The sequence below is a fragment of the Adiantum capillus-veneris genome, unplaced genomic scaffold (assembly GCF_014529385.1).
Source record: "Adiantum capillus-veneris isolate H3 unplaced genomic scaffold, ASM1452938v2 Hic_scaffold_269, whole genome shotgun sequence".
NCBI lineage: Eukaryota > Viridiplantae > Streptophyta > Polypodiopsida > Polypodiales > Pteridaceae > Adiantum > Adiantum capillus-veneris.
In genome coordinates this window covers 22,824-43,880 of record NW_028221398.1, presented here as the reverse complement: position 1 = coordinate 43,880, position 21,057 = coordinate 22,824, and the positions used below count along the sequence as shown (strand labels likewise).

Here is a 21,057-nt window from a genome sequence, read left to right as displayed (position 1 = left end):
AGCGTCCCATACCACCAAGCCCATACCGATTTGTGTGTGCGGGTAGAGCTTTTGAAGGCGTAGATTCCAAGTGTCGTGATCACACAAGATGGTTCACAAATGAGCCTAGGGTCCTATTTATAGGATTCGTTAACGGCCCTAACCATAGGGCCATGTTCACACTTGGCCAGACATAGCTTAAGCGCCCAACCTGACGTCCGGGGATGTAACATTCCCTTGGGCCAAATAGTGCATCTTGGAAATGTATGCTTAATAGTGCTCAGCCATGTTATGTTATATTCATGTCTTCAAAAGGCCAAAGTGGCCTATGAGACCAAAAGTTACAAGCGTATCAGATGTGATACAATCATCCGAGATAAAGCATAAAAGGAAACATCCTAGATCCTCAAACAATCCTAGCACGAAAGGTAATGAAGCTGGTAGGCAAGTAGGATACAAACTCATGCACCAATTTTAGGAGGAGGGGTATGGCAACGAGGAGGACACCCTAATAGGGGCTCGGGGGGCAAAAATAATGAGTCATCCCATGAACTCTCGCATAGGCCATTGCAGCATAGCATCAATCTCCTGCATGGTGAAAAGCCGGGGAGGTCTAACCTGGTCTGGAGCGATGATACTGTGTATCGTCATGTCTGCACGCCGCCTATGCATAGAGGATGGCCTTGTCATTTTTGAGAGACAAACTAACATTTGGCTTCTACCTGTTCATGTTTCTGAAACTGGTCCTTTCTTATAGTCCTCCTTGTTCATGTTTCTGAAGATGGTCCTTTCTCATAGTCCTGCTTGTTCATGGTTTCCTGAAGCTGACCCTTTCTCATGGGCCTGAAAAGCTATGATTTGACTTTGGTGTGGTTGATTTTTAGTATCAGTGGATAAGTTTTGGAAGAACATGTTGACGATTGTGCAGGTCAATCTCAGCGTGGCTATCATACCAATGTCAAATCAGCTACATTGGACTGCATCAACAGCAGGGCTTGTACAATCTTCGTTTTTCTGGGGCTACACTCTAAGCCAGATTCCTGGAGGATGGCTTGCAAGATGGTTCACAGGGGAGTAAGTGGCCTACAACTTTTCCTACTGCGACAAGCTTTTCTTGTAATGAGGTCTCGAGTGCACAATCAGCTAGAGGATCAATTGCAATGCTACATTTGAATTTCTTTTCTCCGCAAGAATTGGCCATAAAGTTTGCAAGCATAAAATAGAGCACTTTTAGAAGTGGAATAAAGACTCTACTTACCATCCATTGGAGGCCAAAGTCAACCAGACAGATCATATACATCGTTTCAGTGCATTTCACTCTATTGGCAAATATGTATGCGCAGAATATGACATGCAGCAGGGTAGTTGGTTTTATCATTTCCACAGGCCTTTATTAACGCTTTCTGTCGACACAAGCACCACATTTGTTCTCTTAGGCACTCACACCTCTGGGCTCAAGCTGATGTCAAATGATCTCCTCATTGAAACCATTTCTACATGTCTTTTGTACACTTGCCATGAGCACCACATTTGTTCTTTTAGGCACTCACACCCTGAGCTCCAGCAATTTTGAATGATCTCCTTACTTGATAATTAGCATGGCATGCTCATATTGTGTGAGACAACTTTAGCGCAAGGCATAATGTTTTTTCTATTTTTGAAAATACAGGGCAGTATTAGCAGCAGGTGTATTTGTTTGGTCAGTGGCTACAGCAGCAGTACCATTAGCGGCATCTTTTATCCCATCTCTTATCTTCTCAAGGCTCATTGTAAGTGGCCTTGCAATCTGTTGACATGCTTGTATGTTAGCCCTAATAAGTGGAAACCTAAGGACTTCTTTCAATGACTTTTGCAGGTAGGACTTGGTGAAGGAGTCTCACCTTCAGCTGTCACAGACTTGATTGCAAGGTATGTGTTGATCAGCTGAAACCCTTAACTCCTTTGTTACTGCATAGACAAGAAACGTGGTCTTCAGGTAAGGCTTGTGTTTTAAGGTGAAAAGATTGGGCCCTCATTTATTACGTATTGCTAATCGGTCTCACCCCGGTTTTCGTGTTTCAACTTTCAAGTATTGAAAGATTCTGTGGAATTTCTGGATTGCTGTGATCATGGTACAGAGTTGAATAAAGTCAATGCTTTGGAAGACAATGAGAAAGAACTAGATGCATGAAAACAAATCTCATGATAGGAAGGCCTTTCTCTGAAGGTAACTAAGCCCTATCATGCATGGGAAGAATTAATGCAATGCGGAATGGGGTTCTTGAGCCTTGTTCTCAAGGGCTTCTGCTGTCTATGCTTTCTTGTTCTATACTCAATAAGCAAGGACTTGTCCGTGTAGCCAAAAAGAATTGAAGCTATTTGGTGCGTTCCTTGCTGGTGGAAGGGTTGACTCGGCAATGGGATATCTGATTTATTGGTTTGTGGCACTTCGGGAGCCAGATCTATTTGGTTATTTGTGGTTGGCTAAGGGCTTTTGAGTTCTGGTTGAAGGTGTTACTTCAATTCCCGAAGGGGCTCTGCTGATAACAAGGTATAGCCCTAGTATACCCTGTAGAAGCAGGCTTCGCTCTGAAAAGGAGGAAAAAATGGAAAGAGTTTCTATAGGACACAGAATATCTCGACAGTTGTGGTGGAAATATTGATTTGGGCTACTGCCCCATGAGGCTGACCATTGCTCGCTCTTTAAGGGATAGGAACAGAACCACCCAGAATGTCCTGGCAGCTTTAAGCTTCCTATCTAAACACTAATTAGCATCTTGCACACCAAATACACTGACCAGTAATACTGGCTGAAAGGTCAAATATCTCTGTACTCGTGCTTTTCTGTCTAGCAAGGTTGGAAAAGTTAATAATGCCTAATATGGGCATCCTCTTGTTGTTTTGTGCCTAAGACTACGTAAGTCAGGATTCTAAAACAGGGGCGGGCCAAGTCCTCAATCAAGGGGATCCCAAGCCATTATGAGGTGTCACTCACTGGAAGTTTGTGCTGACCATTCTCCAAGCTAGATGTGCAATCTTAAACACCTGAAGGAAGCGGTCATGACACGGCATGTGCTGTTGCAAAACAGTACACTCATAAAATCAGCAGTCCCACTTTGTTCAACATGATGTTTCACCAAGAATGTTCTGAAATTCGTTTTCCTTTCATTTTCTAAGGTTTGATTGACTCATTGAGTTCGACCATCCTTCTCAAGATGATTACAATAGTTCATTTTGTTATAAGTATTACATTCAATCCCAAACTGCTCTATGAGCCTTGATAGAGCGATAATAAAGACCATAGAATTTTTTTCCAAAGGGCCTACCATAACAAAGTTGTCTATACAGGTTGATTGTTACCATACGTGTGAGTTGCATGCCACTTACGTGCATTGGTCACAAGGCATATTTCTTATCCTTAATGATTGTTCAAATGATTTTCTGGTTAATATGGCCAAAAGTTTTAAAAGTGGGGCAGAGGGGTTATTGTGCCAGGCAAGGATCAGTGGATCACTATGCAGGTTCAGGGTTGCCTCATGGGCTTCCTGAACCTCGCCCAATGTGGTGAGTGCACGTTTGGTCTCTGCCGCATGCAGAGCAATGGTGCATTGGGGGTGACTTCAACATGTTGGAGGACCCCTCTGACAGGATTGGAGGTAGCCATACTACTGTGCAGGGAGTTGAGTTGGCAGCTTGGGAGAGGTTATGTATGACTTTGCGGGTTTCAGATGTGTGGCAGCATTCTAGCTTTGTGAGGCCCCCAGACAGCCTGGCCTTCTCTCGTTCGCGGACCGCAAATTGGGAGGAGTGAATCTATCCGATGGCCTTCTCTCTTCGGACCGCAAATTGGGAGGAGTGAATCTATCTCGGATAGATCGCTTCTACACTAGTGACCACTTCTGTGACTTTGGTGGGACAATTGGCATTTTGGCTGGGACTTCCTTTTCGGACCATGCACCAGTGATCCTCACAGTGACAGATAGACAGAGGAGGGGGAGCGCGATGCTACATATCCTTGAGAGGGTTTTGATGGACTCTGCGCTCAGAGAGCGATTGGTGGCTCTTTGGATAGAGGCCTTAGACATGCAGGACTCTCCTGCTCACAGAGTGGCCTCTGGACTTGCTCAGCTTAGTCGACTTTTTCTTCAGTAGTCTATGGCCTGCCTAACTGCAGCGAGAGAGGAGGAACGGCGTCTCCGACGGGGCGTTGCTTCCTTGCAGAGGATGCAAGAGCAGCATCCTAACAGTCCTTGGTTGGAGGAGCAGTTGCAGTAGGCTCGCCAAGAGCTTGCCATCACAGAGGAGAGGCGCCATGCGTTTGCTTTCCATCGACAGGCATCTCAGTGGACCTAGGTGGGTGACAAAGTGACAGGGGCTTTCTTTGAGAGAGTCAACCTGGTTAAGCCAGATTCTTCTAAAAAGTCTTTGAATGATGCAATGACATGGGATTTAGCAATCAAAGAAAAAAGGTTTCGCAAGAAACAAAGGTTTAAGACAAAGGTTCCAGATTACTCAAAGACTGAAGATTTTCGGAGATTCAATGCTTTTCTAGAGTTCTATAAACATCAAAAGTCATTTTTGACACATGCTCTCATTTTAAATGGGAGGGAATGTCACGATTGTGACGTATTCTTCGTCTTTGTATAACCTTCTTCACTTGATTCTTTTGCAGATATGAAGATACACCAGATCCGAGACCCCCGATTCTCCTAAGGATGCGTCTCTTCGCCCAAGAGTCACACCTGTTCGGCGAATAGCCATGCCTCTTCAACGAATGGCTGCACCTTTAGGCTGAAGGGTCACGACTCTATAGATAAAGAACACGACTATTGGCCTAGAGTCACGACTATTGGCCTAGAGTCATGTCTTTTTATCGTGTCTCTTCCGTTTCTATATAAGAACGCCCTTGTAACACATTTCAAGGGAATCAACACACATTCAGTCTCTGAGTCTCTTGTCTTCTAGTTTCGTTCTTAGTTCAATTTTTATTTAAGTTCAGTTAGGAATAAACACATATAGTCAGCGTGTTCTTCATAACAAAATCAACGCATTTCCCCTGCTTTTCGGAGACAGTTTTGGTAATGTATTTGGACCCTTAAGATTAGTTGCACGATAAGTTATTTCATGTGGATGATTGCACATGCACGATTGCGTGTTGGTACTTGGGCGGCGATTACTGGTTATGATCTGACGTGACAGAGATGTACTTTGTAGCCTGAGTCCTTGAGGCATTATTTCTGGGTGCCCACGTGCTCAGCCAGTGTGGAGGGAAATTTATTGTTTGTTGATTAGATTGGGCATTCATGATGGGTTTGTGGCGTGGGGTGCAATTGCATGGCTTTTGCAATTTCCTGGGTCACACCCCTTTTTTGAGGGCTTACCTACATATCAGGTCTTCATGATTGCTTCATTAGGCTATAGACCAGACATTCCATAGATGATTCCAAATATAGGTCATCAGTTGAACTTCTCATAGAGCGATGTAATTTTTTTTAACGATCTTCAGCATTGCTCTTTGGACCATCTGGAAGGCTCGTGGTGCTCACAGTCTTCTCCTACATCCACCACTTTGACAGCTATTTGTGTTGAATAGCTACACACTCTTCATAGCGAGTGGAATACATCAGCAGGCTCTTCCAGGGCAGTGGAGAGGTGTAATACTCTTTTCTTCAGACATGGACGACATTTTCAGTTCTTTTTAGTTTGAACCTTGGTCACATCACATGGCATTATGCACCTTCCCAGTGGTTCATTTTGCATTCCTCATATAGGCCACCTTGATGTTTACACAGCCTTCACATTGTTCTCCCTGTTTTGCACATTGTCTGGGTAATAGGCCTTTGAGCATCTCCAGAGGTCTCTTTTGTACACTATATATAGCCACTTTTCCTACCAAAAAAAGGAGTTTGTCTTTGATGAAGAGATTGGCATGGGTCACCTTTCTAGAGAGAGAGTCTTTATGACTGGCTAAACGAACACAATGATCAATTGTGTCTATGAACTCGATGTAGAAACTTTAAACCTAAAACCTGTCACAGCATCCCTCTCCACCATCGTCTCCATCTCCATATACTCTCTTGTTCAGCTCGGCTAGTTGTCTTCGAAGTATTAAAGTATTGAAGTGTTGCAGATTGTGGTAGTTCATTGTTTCCAGTTTGACCACTCATCCGAAGTGGTTACAGCAGACATAGATAAACATGAATTTCGTATAATTTCTTCCAGCCTTCCTAGAGCCATTTGTACTGTTCTGGACACCAAAAGTTAGTTTCTTGCCTGGTAGGAGCATTCTAAAACTCTTGAGATTGTTTATTCATCAAAGCAGGTTTCTGTGGACCTAGTTTTTGTTAGGTAATTGCCTGTTTTCAAGCACGGAGAGGGTTGATAATTCTTCCGACCCTGAGGCAAAGTTGTATCTTCATGAGAGGTAGATATGTTTGTAGGATTGGTGTTTACAATACTTTTACTATGATTAAGTAAACGAGGGTTGATACTGAGATATTTTTTTGGCATAAGCAATCTGTTAAAGTAGATGGTACTAGGTAGGAGAACTAGTAAAACCTGTTTGCCCATACATATGAAGCTGTCTGTGGGGTTGCAGCATGGAATTTCCATGAGTTCGGAAATAAGAATGTGCAGGGTCTCATGTCAACTCGTAAAAAATACTTGTAACTATCTTAATAATATCCTGCAGGTTTTCATAAGTTATTCAATGATTTGAAAAATTTCTTTATTCAATGAGATGTTTTGGTGGTAACGTATGTGTGTGTTTAAATTGCAGAAATGTCCCTGCAACAGAGCGATCAAGAGCAGTGGCCTTTGTCTTCAATGGCCTTAATGTAGGCAGTGTTATTGGGTAAAGTAGAGTCTGCCTCTGTAATGCAGTTTGCTTGTGTTTGTATAAATTTGTCACACGATGTTTGAACTTCTCTAAACTCATATGCTAATATGGTTTGTTACTTTTCAGATTAGTCATTGCGCCACCAATCATTGAGCATTTTGGGTGGGAATCAGTGTTTTATATGTTTGGTGTGTTGGGTATTTTCTGGTATGCTATGTCTTTGGCTCTACATTTAAATGTAGTATTGATCATGAAATCTATTGTGTGTAATGTAATTCGAGTGCTGCTATGAAAAGATCCAATTTTGTGGTATGAGTTTTTGTCTATAGTTGTGTATCTGCTCAAAAGGCTGCGTTCTGTAGATAAACAAAGCCATGGCCTTGATTGCATCTCATGGCTTTATGCATGTATATGTGGTGCTAGTCATCAATAAAAGGGGCCAGTCGTGCCACGATAATAAAACAGCTCAGCATGCATTAGAAATTCATATATTGAATATGGATCTCTAAACAAGGATAATATAACCAGTACATAATTCTTAAAGTAATATTTTGAAGATGAGCTCCAATAGTCAACCAAAAAAACATTCCAGACAAAACTAGTTCTTCACACTCATAATTTTGAGGAAACGCAAAGTGTACAACTACACAATCATAAATTTTGGAAGGCCTTGCCCTTATCAACCAAACAACTGCATTTTTTTTCTGAGAACATGATTCTTCCATCAGTTAACAAACTGCCCACAGGGCTACAAACCACCTCTACTAGAGAGGGCTACATCAAGAAAATGGGGAGACTATCCCGATGAGTAAACAAAATATGTACAATGGGGCCTATATCACGAGATGGGAGGAGGAAAGAGACACATAGGTGGACTGTAGTGCCATTTGGGTGCATCTTGGACCATGGTGAAGAAGGGCCCTAGGTGCCAGAGTTGCAGGAAAGCCTCTCTGTGCTCCCCCAATCGGTCAGAGCTTCTGTGGAGGCTCTCGAACTGACCCCTAGGAGTGTGAATCAGCTCCAACCAAAAATCACGAACAATCTCTGCCGGTGGAGCAGGGCAAGCCTCGAAGATTCGGATGCAGCAGGCCCGCCGAATGAACCAGAGTGTCAGGCCACAAACGAGCTCCTGACACACCTCTCTCTCACTGCACCACTCCTGGGGGGTAAGCTCTGTGGCTAGCTGAACTGTAGGTCGACCCCCCTGGATCACTATCATCCTGCTGGTGGAAGCCAACTCAAAATGGAGGGCCGGGGCCGTGAGAGTGGACCAGGCTGCATCACCCCAAGTGTATTGTCGGGCTGAGGAAAGGGTCAGCATCAGCCGAAGAACGTGAAGCCAAACCTGTTGTGCCATGGGGCAGTCCCATAGACAGTACTGCCGACTCTTCAAAGGATGGCCACAAGTTGCACAAGCTGAAAAGCCACTATGTACTAGCCAGCCCTCAATTGCTGTATATCTGTGTGCAACTAGCCACTGGAACAAAGTGACTCTCCTCGGCTGTTTGGAGTCCCACAACCGCTCCTTGAAACTTGATAAGAATCTAGCTGAGACCCTCCTCCTGCCAATGAAGTGCTGCAGTTGGGCAAGCCTCTCTCCGTGCTGCCAGCATGTGGTGCTCGAGTCAAACTGTGTATTGAAAGAAGGGATCCCAGGGTGATCGGCTGAGGAGAAAGGCTCTCTCCAAAACCACTCGCCAGGGTCCCACTGCACCCGTGCCAGAGGGTAGCTCTCCCAAGCCGATATCTGCCCGTGGCGTGTCTCAAGATCTGGTGGGTCAGGATGTATGACACAAGTCCTCCCACAAATGCCCAAAGCTCGTATCCTTTGAATGGAACACTCTGCAACCTGTGGAGCCTCTACTAAGACTCGGCGAAGGTGACCCTTGCCCCGAACCTCGAAAACCATGTGGGCTATGGTCTCCTAGCAAGCCCGAACTGCGACGAGGACCTCCAGTCGCGTGAAGGCCGCGTGAAGGCCCCATCCATCTGGGAGTTGTTGTCTTTGGAGGGGTGAGCCAATCAACTCGTAAAGCCTCTCTAACGTCCTGGCACATGCTCTGCACCCCCCTCATGCCTCGTAGCTGGATGCTCTGAGCCGCCTTGGAGAAACCTGATAACTGGAGCGAGTCACCGAGAGTGCGGGTTGAACTCTCTGCCATGGGATCCCAAGAAACATGAGGCCGCCTACTACCAACCAAGTGGCCTCTCTGAGTACTAACGATGGTGTAAGGTTCAACGGAAATGAATGTTGAACTTTGCTCAAGATGAGTGCTCCGAATTGTGCTCAAGATTCCTTTTACTTAGGGAAGGGAGAGCTTTCCGTTCTTAATGAGAAAGTGCAATGGACACAACAAAGTGAATGGACACTGTGTATGGAAGTGCATGAGATTGAGAGATAGAGAGAGAAGAGAATACGACACCAGAGATGTTGTAAAACCCTCCTCCGAAGGCCCCACTCTCGCCACCATTGATTGCACAATCTGGTACAATGGCTGATGCGATGATCCTAAATGCTTGCTATGTCGATGTCGACGGTGTGGACGACGAGGACGAAACTATGGCTGAAAACTGAATGCTTCGAGTTGGTAGCTCCTGCACCAAGTCAGGGGCTGATCTGCTCGCTTGATGGCTGGAAAAAACTCTGCTTTCTGTGGCCTGAAAACGCTTGACAGCATGCACAAAAACGCTATGTATGCTGGCTGAAAAACGCTGTGCTCTAGTGCTGAAAAACGCCAGATTGATTTGGCTCCAAAACGCTGGAAGTGCGATCCCTTTGCTGGCTGAAATCACCCAAGGGCTGAGGGAAAAACTCTAGCATGAAGGGGAGGTTGTCTTGGTGAGAGGGGTTCTTGTTCTTGTTGAGAATTGGCTTGTTGAGCACTGCTCTTGTTGCCTCATCTGCTAGAAAGTGCTAGCTTTGGTTTGCTTATATATTATCTTAGCAAAATTGCCCTACCTAGTTCCCAACAAAAGTCACTTAATAAATAAGTGAAAAATGTCAAAAATAGGGAAAATAGGTTTAATGCACTAGAAAATTCCCTTGATGGATTCTGATGGATTTTGATGGGAATGCTTATGATCATGTTGTGTGCAACCAGAGGATATGCATCTAATCTAAGTGATTGATCATGCACGGTCTGCGAACAGACTCACAAAAGTGCCAGATCACTTCCTATTCTAGACTGACTTGACGGAACTGAACCCTGGTCATGCTATAGCTTGTCCACGGACACATAGGGTTGGATGTGTCACGTGAGATCCCATCCTTTTCAAAGTGAGGTACTGGTACTGAACTGTATGGTGTCGAGGGAGATCGCCAATAGCATCCGGAATCTTGGAAAGGACTCTTCGCAAGCCCACTCTAATGTGTAGGTCGTGCGATACTGAACTTCATAAAGGTCTGCAACACTTGCTTCTTTGGCCCGCGCCGAAAGCGACACAAAGTCTTTTGTGGCTCTTCAATGCTTCAACTTTGTCGATAGTCATGTGCTACCTTCTTCAAGAATCTCAGAGGCTGAAAATTCTTGAAACCACTTCCAACACAAAAACATGAACATACCTATTCCATGTAAGGTGATTTGAAAAACTCTTCTCTTTTCTAAAGACTGTGCATGCAATGTAGATGAACAAATAGACGGAGTGCCAAACCGTTCACCACATACACGCAAACAATGAGATCGAATCTTGTCTTGTTGATCTAAATCAATCAACTGTGGCAATTCACAACGGAAATTCCCATGCTTAGTGCTCATAGTTTCTTATGCTCTTGCTACGATTGTGTCGTGCCAAGGAAGAGACATGGAATGTGACTTCCTTGAATGCATACTTTTCAGCTTTTCATGAATAATCCGCATACATCCGTGCTCATTCATGAGTGAATCGTGCTCAACGTACAATATGTCATGCCTAGGAAAAGGGATCACATAAAGAAGCTGACTAAATACAGGAAACGATCACGAATGAAACACTCGAACAATGCGTGCTGACTAATCATTCGAGCACATAGTACTTTCTGTAAGGGTTCTTTGGACCTAAGCTCAAGAGCCAAGATCGGTGCGTTGTGTTTGATCGAATCTCCGGGGGGGGGGGGGGGGGGGTGCTGTGGACCTTGACTCGAAAGCCAAGATCGACTCTTCGTGATTGATTGAATCTGCAACGAGGTTAGCTTTGCTAGAAAAAGCATCCATCTACTAAACCATCATCTTTGTGAACAATCACGTCTTGATCATACAAATCATCATGCTCGTGAGAAATCACATCGTGGTCATCATGCTTGTCATTGTCATTCAAATCATCATGCATATCATTATCATTCAATTCATTATGCTTATCATCATGCAAATCCTGTGTATCATGCTTTGGAGAAGACGAGACCGAGAGAGCCTCCTTCTCCTGAATCCGTTCAATCTTCGCTTGCACATTAGAAATGGGAGATGGAGAATGAACAACTTGCTCTCCACAAATGACAATGGGAGAGTCACTTTTGGCATTGAAAGTGAACGTATTTTCCGCCTAATCAATGAGAGGGTTATGCTCACCAAACCATCGAATGCCCAAAATCATATCACATCCCGAAAGAGGAGAGACTAAAAATTTTCTACAGAAAGCACCTTGTTGAACTTTAAACAATACATCAAAGCACTCCTTCGTGATGAGAGAATCCATACTGGGTGCGAAGCCAGAGACCTCGAGAGGAGATTTCTGACTAACCTCTAGGCGGGCTCTCTCAACAAGAGAAGGACTAATCACATCATGCATACTGCCTGGGTCAAACAATATGACAAAACGCTGCCCCGTCATATGACCATAACATTTAATGAGAGACTCATCAATGGGAGGGTCATGAGAAACTCGGGGCACACTCGTGTTGTCATTGATTGCATTGATAGAGGAAGGGGGTTCTATGGATTCTTTAGATTCATTCGATTCAAGCTTAGGACTTTTTCTTTTTATGTGACGCTTAATGTGACAATGAAAACAACGACCTTCCTCAGAATAAGTGCTTTGCTCTTCCGACGTGATGTATCCTCCTAAAATTCCTTGTGCTACCTTTTCATCTGGAGTGAGCTTAGGTTTAGCAATTGTGTTAGCTTTACCCTTAGGTTCACTTTGAGAGAGCTTTTCTGAGAGACTATTGGAAGACTGGTTAGCAGAGTTACCGTTCTTACCATTCTTACCGTTCTGAGGGTTCTGAGAGGTCTGAGCGGTACTTGTCGAAGTCTTGTTTTCCTTAGGCTTTTCCTTGTTGTGCTTCATCTCCTGTGAGAGAGCAATTGCCACCGCCTTTTTGAGATCGATTGGATCGAGCACCTCGACATCATACTTCATATACTCGTCCAATCCATAAAGGAATGCCTCCTTGCGCTCCGCATCGATTTGCGTGATTGAGTGCCGAGCTGCAAAACACGATTACAGAAAGACATAACTGGCATACCATTTTTCTTGAGAGCGCACCAATTGTCCTTCAATCGTGCGAGGTACTGAGGTGGCATAAACCGCGCCTTGAGCTTGTCTTGGAAATCAGCCCAACTGAAGGGGGGGGCGTGAATTCGTGGGCTTCCTGTAGGTGCGTGGCCAACTGTGCCTCTTGCCATGCGTGGTATCAATTTATGGCATCACCGGCAAGGTACATGGCTTCCGTCAAAACTTTGCTATTTCTTGTCTTCTTATTTGTCGCAAAATAAGCATTAAATTGATGCAACCAAGAACGAATAACAGTGACATCCATCTTACCATCATACTTACTGTACTGGATCTTCTCTGTGTTTGGGTTGTTGGAGTCCGAATCTCGGCTTGCGCCTCTTGATGAACTACCAACATCCTTGGCTGGCTCAGACTTCAAGGCGAGAATATGTAGTACAAACTATTGCATGTGTTGTTCACTCCGTGCCGCACGCTCTGTCTGTCTTTCTTCAGCCGCCAAGCGCGCTTGATCACTCTCACGCTCAAAGGTGTCTTGTCTGACTTGGCGTTCACGCTCCAAGGCTTCCTGTCGTTCTGCTTTTCTTTCTAGTTGTGCCATCGCAACGCGATTCGTTTCGTGTTGTTGTGCCGTCGTCTCCATCATCGACTTGACCATTGCCTCCATAGGATTTGGTACAACTCGTGGCGTAGATGGGGACGGGGGAGGGTCGGAAAAATCTCCTGGTGGGGAAAACTCTTCTTCGCCACTCCCATGCTTACCACTTCCATGCGAAGTATCCATTCCGCTTCGGGTGATGACCATGCACTGTGATCTTTGGTTCTTAAGTTCACGAGGAACTTGGGTTCTTGTGGGTCTTGGGTTCTTGGGTTCTTGTGGGTCTTGAGTTCTTGAGGTTCTTGAGGTTCTGCTCTCGCTTGCAATTTGTGTTAGAGAAGGATCTTCTCTTCACCCGAGTTCTGCTCTTTGCCGCGGGCGCATCCCTTGGCGGCCTTGCACTCACACCAAGGTTGCTTTTTTCCACCTCACGTCAATTGGCCGGCCTCTAAGTGCACGGTCCGCTCTCAATGAGTGAAAAGAGGCACAAGGGGAAGCTGGACAAGCCCTTCTTCCTTGGGTTTCCTGTCACTCTTCAAAACACGATTAGGAATCGACATGCCCAAGTGGACTTGGGTTACGTGCGACCGCAACAAGCAAAAAAATTATGTGGTTCTTTCCTTGAGTGATACAGAACATTGCCAAAGCTCTGATACCAATGTAAGGTGCAACGGAAATGAATGTTTAACTTTGCTCAAGATGAGTGCTCCGAACTGTGTTCAAGATTCCTTTTACTGAGGGAAGGGAGAGCCTTTCGTTCTCAATGAGAAAGTGCAATGGACACAACAAAGTGAATGGACACTGTGTATGGAAGTGCATGAGACTGAGAGATAGAGAGAGAAGAGAATACGACACCAGAGACGACGTAAAACCCTCCTTCGAAGGCCCCACTCCCGATGGCGAGAGTGGTCTACTATTGATTGCACAATCTGGTACAATGGCTGATGCGATGATCCTAAATGCTTGCTATGTCGATGTCGACGGTGTGGACGACGAGGACGAAACTATGGCTGAAAACTGAATGCTTCGAGTTGGTAGCTTTTGCACCAAGTCGGGGGCTGATCTCCTCGCTTGATGGCTGGAAAAAACGCTGCTTTTTGTGGCCTGAAAACGCTTGACAGCATGCACAAAAACGCTGCCCTGCACTGCTGAAAAACACTCTGTATGCTGGCTGAAAAACGCTGTGCTCTAGGGCTGAAAAACGCCAGATTGAATCGGCTCCAAAACGCTGGAAGTGCGATCCCTTTGCTGGCTGAAATCGCCCAAGGGCTGAGGGAAAAACGCTAGCATGAAGGGGAGTTTGTTTTGCTGAGAGGGGTTCTTGTTCTTGTTGAGAATTGGCCTATTGAGCACTGGTCCTATTGCCTCATCTGCCAGAGTGCTAGCTTTGGTTTGCTTATATATTATCTTAGCAAAATTGCCCTACCTAGTTCCCAACAAAAGTCACTTAATAAATAAGTGAAAAATGTCAAAAATAGGGAAAATAGGTTTAATGCACTGAAAATTCTCTTGATGGATTCTAATGGATTCTGATGGGAATGCTTATGATCATGCTGGCAACCAGAGGATATGCATCTAATCTAAGTGACTGGTCATGCACGATCTGCGAAGAGACTCACAAAAGTGCCAGATCACTTCCTATTCTAGACTGACTTGACGGAACTGAACCCTGGTCATGCTGTAGCTTGTCCATGGACACATAGGGTTGGATGTGTCACTCGACAGATGGAGTTCCAAACAAGGGGTTGTCTCGAGCGCTCCTCCGTGCAAGCGGGCTGATGCTGCTCTACGCCACTCAGTTGCTCCCAAGACCTAAGCAGGCTCGTTGCAAAATGATCCTCCAACGTCCTGCTTAGACCAACTCTGTGCATCTTTGTAAAAATCTACTTGATGGAAGGGCTCCAGGGGCCTCTTGCATGAGGCACTCGAGCTCAAAGCCGGTGAAGCAACAACTCCTTCCAGGCTTCCTCTCCTGGAAGCAGTCTTCTGACCACAAACTTCCCAAGAAGGGCTTTGCTCTGCTGTGTTGGGCCAATGATCCCTAGCCCCGCTGAGAACATGGTAAGGTAATGACTTACCAGGCTACTTTGGCTCGGGCAAGCTCTGTGTCGCGCCCTGACCAAAGAAAATCTGATCAGCCTCTCAAGCTGGTTGATATAGGTGTGTAAGGTGTAGCGGAAGTGAATGTTGAACTTTGCTCAAGATGAGTGCTCCGAAGTGTGTGCTCAAGGTTCCTTTTTCTTAGGGAAGAAAGAGCCTTCCGTTCTTTAATGAGAAAGTGCAAGTGATCACTAACAAAGTGAATAGACACTGTGCGTGAAGTTGCTGAGACTGAGAGATAGAGAGAAGAATACGACACCAAGGAGTTGTCAAACCCTCCTCCGAAGGCCCCTCTCTCTATGGGGAGAGAGGTCTATGCTATTGATTGCACAATCTGGTACAAGACACTGATGCAAACTTGGAAAGCTACTATGCAATGAGCGGATATGACGATAACGACGATGACGACGACTACTTGAAACTGTATCTTCTGTTGTACAAGATGCTGATAGAAAACGTTGATCTTGCTGAGTCTTTGTCGCTTAATTTCTGCTGCTTCCAAACACCACTTGCTGCCCTCTTAATCGCTACTGAAAATGTTGCTTGCTGTTGCCTGGAAAAGCTGATTATGGCTGTAAAAAACGCTGGATAATGCTGTCTATAGGCGTTGCCCTGCTGGTCCTGAAAACGCTGATGGGTTTTAGGTCATGTGTAACAGACTTGGACACTCCAAGTCAAGAATCAACCGCGACAGCACCAAATAACCACTTCAAAACAATTCACAGATCACAAAAGATTTGCACTGGCCCGGCGGAGTTCCGTGCCTAGAGATATTGGCCCCAAAGATTGGCGCCCCTTTCGGTATTTCTTTTTGTATTAATCAATCATCAAAGTACAAGAGAGCGGTTAGGGTTTCACTCTCAGACTCTGCGTCCAGATCCTCTGAGAAGTGAGGCCCTTACCACTAATTTAAAGGTTACAAGGGATGCCCAAAAGCAGAGCCCCAAAACCTTTAAAAATAAAAAGCATCAGTTCTCTCTCTCTTAGAGAGTCTTTTCTCTTTTTTAATGAAAAAAAAAGTAAAATTCGCGTCGCTCATCATTTTCAAAAAAAAAAAAAAAAAAAGCCTACGCGATTTCCGGAAATTAGGGTTTCTGGCAGAAATTAGGGTTTGCAGGAATTCTAGGGTTTCTGCTGTCCGCCACGTCATCACTTTGTGACATACCCCCCTCTTGAAAGCATTGTAATCGACCAAAATTACGGCTGCAAAACCGACAAAAGCCATAAACCGTCTTAGCAGACACTGACTGTTAGTACCTACGTACTAGGGACACACATCTAGCACATGTACAAAATCGACAGTCACATCACATGACATCACATCACATTCAACATTCATTCGGATCTTAGACCATGATCTATCGGCAATGTAGCTAGCAATCACATGTAGGTCCAATCGGGACCTCATCGATGTCCGATTGACTAACCCCTATTGCAACCATGTCTATTCGAGATCAATCAGACCAAAATGCTGCAGTCATTTCGTCTATCAGTTCCTGCACTCACAAGAAGTCAAGAACAAATCAGTATCATAATCAAGAATTCCATTTCATAAAGTCATCCAGCAGAATACTGTCAGCTCTCAGTATCCCTGAAGCTCAAAGAGACATCAGTGACTTTAGTATCAAAATCAAGGCATCTGTTGACAAAGGAGTGGAGTAACTCCCCTCTTGTGCATCCCACTGCACCAGATCTCCGGCCAAGCTGAATTCTGGGTTCCGTTTGGAGTAGACTATGCTAAACCAAAGCATCGAGGTAAAGTTTCACAATCCGAGGAGTATCTGCTAGGTCCTCCTCCTCCATCCACTTCGCATCAAATGCAGGAAAGTTCTTGAACTAAACCAAGAACCGCCTTCGGACTTTACCTTTCTTCGTATCATTATGTGCCAAAATCTGTTCAGGAACAATGATCTCCTCGTTTTCTTCCACTGCGGGTTGCTCATCAGGCTCCCCATCATCAGGCACATCACCCTTAATCGGGTTCAAGAGACTCACATTCAATGCATTATGAATCCTCCAAGTATCTGGTAGTTTCAATCGGAAGGAGACATCATTTATCTTGCCAGTGATCTGGAAAGGTCCGTAGTATCGCATACTAAGCTTTGGAAAAAGCCTCTCCTTTACCTTTTTCTTTCGTAGGCGTGCCTTCTCAAAACGTAAGAGCACCCAATCATCCTCCTTCAATTTCAAGTCGCAACGATGACGATCCGCTGCCTTTTTCTGTCGTTCTTGAGACTCCTGCAAAGTCTCGCGAACCTTGGCAAAAGCCATATCCAAATCTCACGAATATTCATCCGCTTCAAATATCTAATCTTCATGGTCAGGAAGGATGGAACCTTCGCAACACTTTCAACAATCTCACATGGCGTCTTCCCCGTCGAAGAGTGTATCGTGTGACTATAGGCAAATTCCACCAAAGGTAAGTTCTTTTCCCATTGAGTCTTCTGATCCGAGAGACAAGCCTTCAATAAATCTAAAATCACTGAATTGGCAATCTCAGATTGCCCGTCAGTTTGCAAGTGGAACGATGACGAGAACTACAACTACGTGCCAATGTTCTCCCAAATTGCCTTCCAAAACAAACTCATAAATCTGGGGCCTCTGTCGGAGACAATCGTCTCAGACGTGCCATGTAATCGGAAAAGCATCGTGATCTTTCTGTGTTCTCGGGAGATCAAAAATGAAATCCATTGCAATACTTTCCCAGGGGTGGGTGGGTATGGGTAAAGGCTGTAACAATCCCTGTGCCTTATGCCTGTCAAACTTGACCTTCTGGCATACCAAGCAACTGCGCACAAACTCTTCCACATCTTTCTTGAGTCTCGGCCAAAAGAAATATCTCTCTACCCCTTTCATGGTGGTAGCAATGCTGTGGTGACCCGTAAAAGGTGGACAGTGGCATTCAGTCATAACCTTATCCCTCAACGGTTGTGTAACGCACAACATAGTCTTTTTCATCAAGTAGCCTTCCCGAAGGGAGTATCCAACCACTGTCTCCCCATCCCGTATCCGTGTGAAAATATCTGCAAAATCTGTATCTGTGGCATACTGATCGACCATATCCTTGAAGCTCCTATGATGTATCGTGGAAACAGCCAGAACCAACGGTTTCCGAGACAAAGCATATGCCACCACATTCTTTTGTCCCTGCACATGGACAATTTGGAAGTGGAACTGTGACAAGATGTTCGATCACCGCATCTGCTTTTCCGAAAGATGCTTCTGTGAGAAGAAGTAGCGCAAACTCTGATGGTCTGTAAAGACAGTAAAATCCGCTCCGAGTAGGTAATGCCGCCACTGAGTAAGAGCATGGATAACCGCCAAAAGCTCTTTCTCATAGATCTGTGCTGTCATCTCCGGTCTAGAGAACAAACGGCTCTCGTAAGCTATGACATGGCCTTCTTGCATCAAGACCGCACCCAGACTACGACCACAAGCATCACAATATACTTCAAATGACTTCTGCAAGTCATGCAAAGTCAAAATAGGTCCCGTAGTCAATTTCTCTTTCGATGTCCGAAAGGCAGTCACCTCTGTGGGTCCCCACGAAAAAGGTACTCCTTTCTGTGTCAAGGTATGCAAAGGGGAAGCAACCTCTACAAACTTTCGTATGAACCGCCTGTAGTACGAACACAGTCCCAAGAAGCTTCTAACTTCATTGACATTGCTCAAATCGGGCCAATCACGGATAGTCTCTATCTTGGCCGGGTCCATTTGTACTCCTGCTCTGCTGACACGTGTCCCAAAAAGTGTATCTTTGGTAGGAAAAATTCACTTTTCTTTGCATTAATCACTAACGTGTGATCTCGTAATGCCTGAAAGACTTGAAGCAGATGATCTTTGTGTTCTGCCTCATTCTTGGAGAAAACAATGATGTCGTCAAAGAAAGTGGCAACAAGTAGCCTGTACTCTCGAAAAAAAATCCTATCCATCATCCGGTTAAATGTCGGAGGAGCATTGGTTAAGCCAAAAGGCATCACTAGAAACTCAAATAACCCAAAAGTCGTCCGAAAAGCTATCTTGTAGACATCTCTCGGCGCTATCCTGATCTGATGATATCCACTCTTCAAGTCAATCCTGCTAAAAGCATGAGGATCCCTGTAACCTGTCGAGTATATCGTCGATCCTAGGAATCTGAAATCTGTTCTTGATGGTGATTTCGTTGAGAGTGCTATAATCGATACACATTCTGCAAGATCCGTCTTTCTTAAAAACCAACAACACTGGAGAGCAATACGGTGAAGTACTAGGCTGGACAAGACCCTTTTCCAAGAGGTCTTTCACTGGGTTCATAATCTTTTCATTCTGTACTCGGCTCACACGGTAAGGTGGCCGATTCGGTGGCGTGCTTCCAGGTATCAGATCAATGGTTTGATCTTCAGGCCCTCTCAAAAGCAATCGGCATGAGCGTGGAGAAAAAATCTTGGCATTCTTTTCTTCAGGTCAAAACATATTCAACCTTTATCCATCGTTCAGTTCTCCCAAAAGAATGAGTAAGAAAACTGAAGTTCATGAAGTACAATCTCTAAGCCCTTCATTTATCAAAGTCGCTTTCTCGGCCCTGTAGTCAACCACGGCGTAGTTCTTGTTGTACCAAGGCATCCTGAGTAGAACGGCACTCGCGTGCCCTGAACACCCCTGTCATTGCAAACGAAGTTTGCCAATGCTCGGTGTAATGGCAACATCCCATCCGGGTGCCAGTCGAACTACCTCCGCCTGTGGCGTCAGTCTGTCGGGCGTAATTCGAAATCGAGCCGCCAATTCCAAGTGAAAAGAAGTTGGCCTTGGCTTCTTCAAAAGAGCTTCCCGATCCTTCACTTTGCCCCAAAAAGCGGCAGAGTTTGTACTTTCATTCATTTGATTCGGTGGAGGTCCCACGCCATGTGGTACCAGTTCTGCTTTTCTATCTGCCACATTCCTTAGCTGCTCTCGAACTGTCAGGCCTGTCGTCGTCTTTATCATTTCGTTCTTTCTATGCCTTTTTAGGGCACTTCGCGGAGATATGTCCATGTTCCCCGTATCCAAAGCACTTCCCCTCTCTGATGAAGCGAGCTCTCTCCTCAGGAGGAAGCTTGGGTTGTGCATTCTTTTTTTCTCTTGGTTGCTCTTTTTCTTTCTACTTTCATTTCCATAAATCTGTTCGGCTCCTTGTGTCATGGCCTCATCTATGGGGTAGGTCAGACTGCCAAAGTGAATGGCAAAGCCCCGCTTTGCATGACTCATCAACTCTTGAATAGAAGCTGACTTCTGTTCCAAGCAGTGATCTCGGATCTCTGTAGGTAGACCCAAGGTAAACCGCTCAATCTGTTCTCTTAACGAGATCTTCTTGAATGAAGAGGCGGGCAGAAAAGAGCTCCAGAATCTTGCACAATAAGCATCGATTGTATCTTTCTTGGTCATCCGAAGATGGTTCCAAGCAGCTCGTACATCTCGTTCATATTCTTGTGTCAACCAAGAAGAAATAAAAAGCTTCTTAAATTTCAGCCCCGTCCCCCGTCCCCCGTTCCCCCGTCCCGGAATGCGTCCCTTGTGACTATGATTTAACTGGCGCACTCTTGTTTAAAAGAAGCGTGGACCACCAATTACGAGGATTCCCCTTAAAGTAAGAGGCAGCTCTCCGAATCTTGGAGTGCTCTGAATAGCGTCCTCCCGCGAAAGCGATGTCAAACTGCTGTAGAAAAGACGAAGCTTTCGAAGCATCTGAGTATCCTGAAAAGTATCAAACTTGATCGAGTGGCCACCTTAAACTCTCGGACTTTCTTGCTTTTATCTTCGAGAAAGTCATATTGGTTGGCTTTGTAAAAATTCTTCTTGTTCGCATAAAACTTTCCGTCATCGGAATCTGAGCTATCTGTAGACGAGTCCTCAGTAGAACTCTCAGTCTCTGGGCGAGATGTAGCCTTCTTCTTGCCCTTTCCGAAGCTTTGTTTCTTGCTTCGCTTTTTACCTTTTCTGTCTTCTTCGCTCGAATCTGAAGAGCTAGAAGAACTGTCAGAAGAAGAAGAAGAAGAAGAACTGGGTACTCCTTCAAATCGAACATGCTTCTTCTGATTCTTTGCCTTGTCAAAAGTCGACCGACGACCCAAATATCCCGGGAAGTCAGTGCCTTTCTTCTGCTTTTTACCGCTTTGCTTTCTTT

The 21,057-nt window shown here is 45.0% G+C and overlaps 1 protein-coding gene across 1 annotated transcript; it reads left to right on the top strand.

Annotated features, from left to right (window-relative positions):
- Positions 1-889: 889 nt before the first annotated feature.
- Positions 890-7,162, top strand: LOC147417352 (putative anion transporter 6, chloroplastic). Its single transcript, XM_086507692.1, has 6 exons — positions 890-1,053; positions 1,649-1,748; positions 1,835-1,887; positions 6,737-6,811; positions 6,923-7,003; positions 7,126-7,162. The coding sequence occupies exons 1-6, from the start codon at positions 890-892 to the stop codon at positions 7,160-7,162; spliced, it is 510 nt and encodes a 169-aa protein (XP_086363818.1).
- The last annotated feature ends 13,895 nt before the right edge of the window (positions 7,163-21,057 follow it).

Bases quoted from the DNA above. Each gene is read 5' to 3' on its own strand.
- LOC147417352 (XM_086507692.1), top strand. From the start codon at position 890: ATGTTGACGATTGTGCAGGTCAATCTCAGCGTGGCTATCATACCAATG. The intron at 1,054-1,648 runs GTAAGTGGCCTA...TTGAAAATACAG, and splicing joins GCAAGATGGTTCACAGGGGA to GGCAGTATTAGCAGCAGGTG. The intron at 7,004-7,125 runs GTATGCTATGTC...TTTTGTCTATAG, and splicing joins GGTGTGTTGGGTATTTTCTG to TTGTGTATCTGCTCAAAAGG.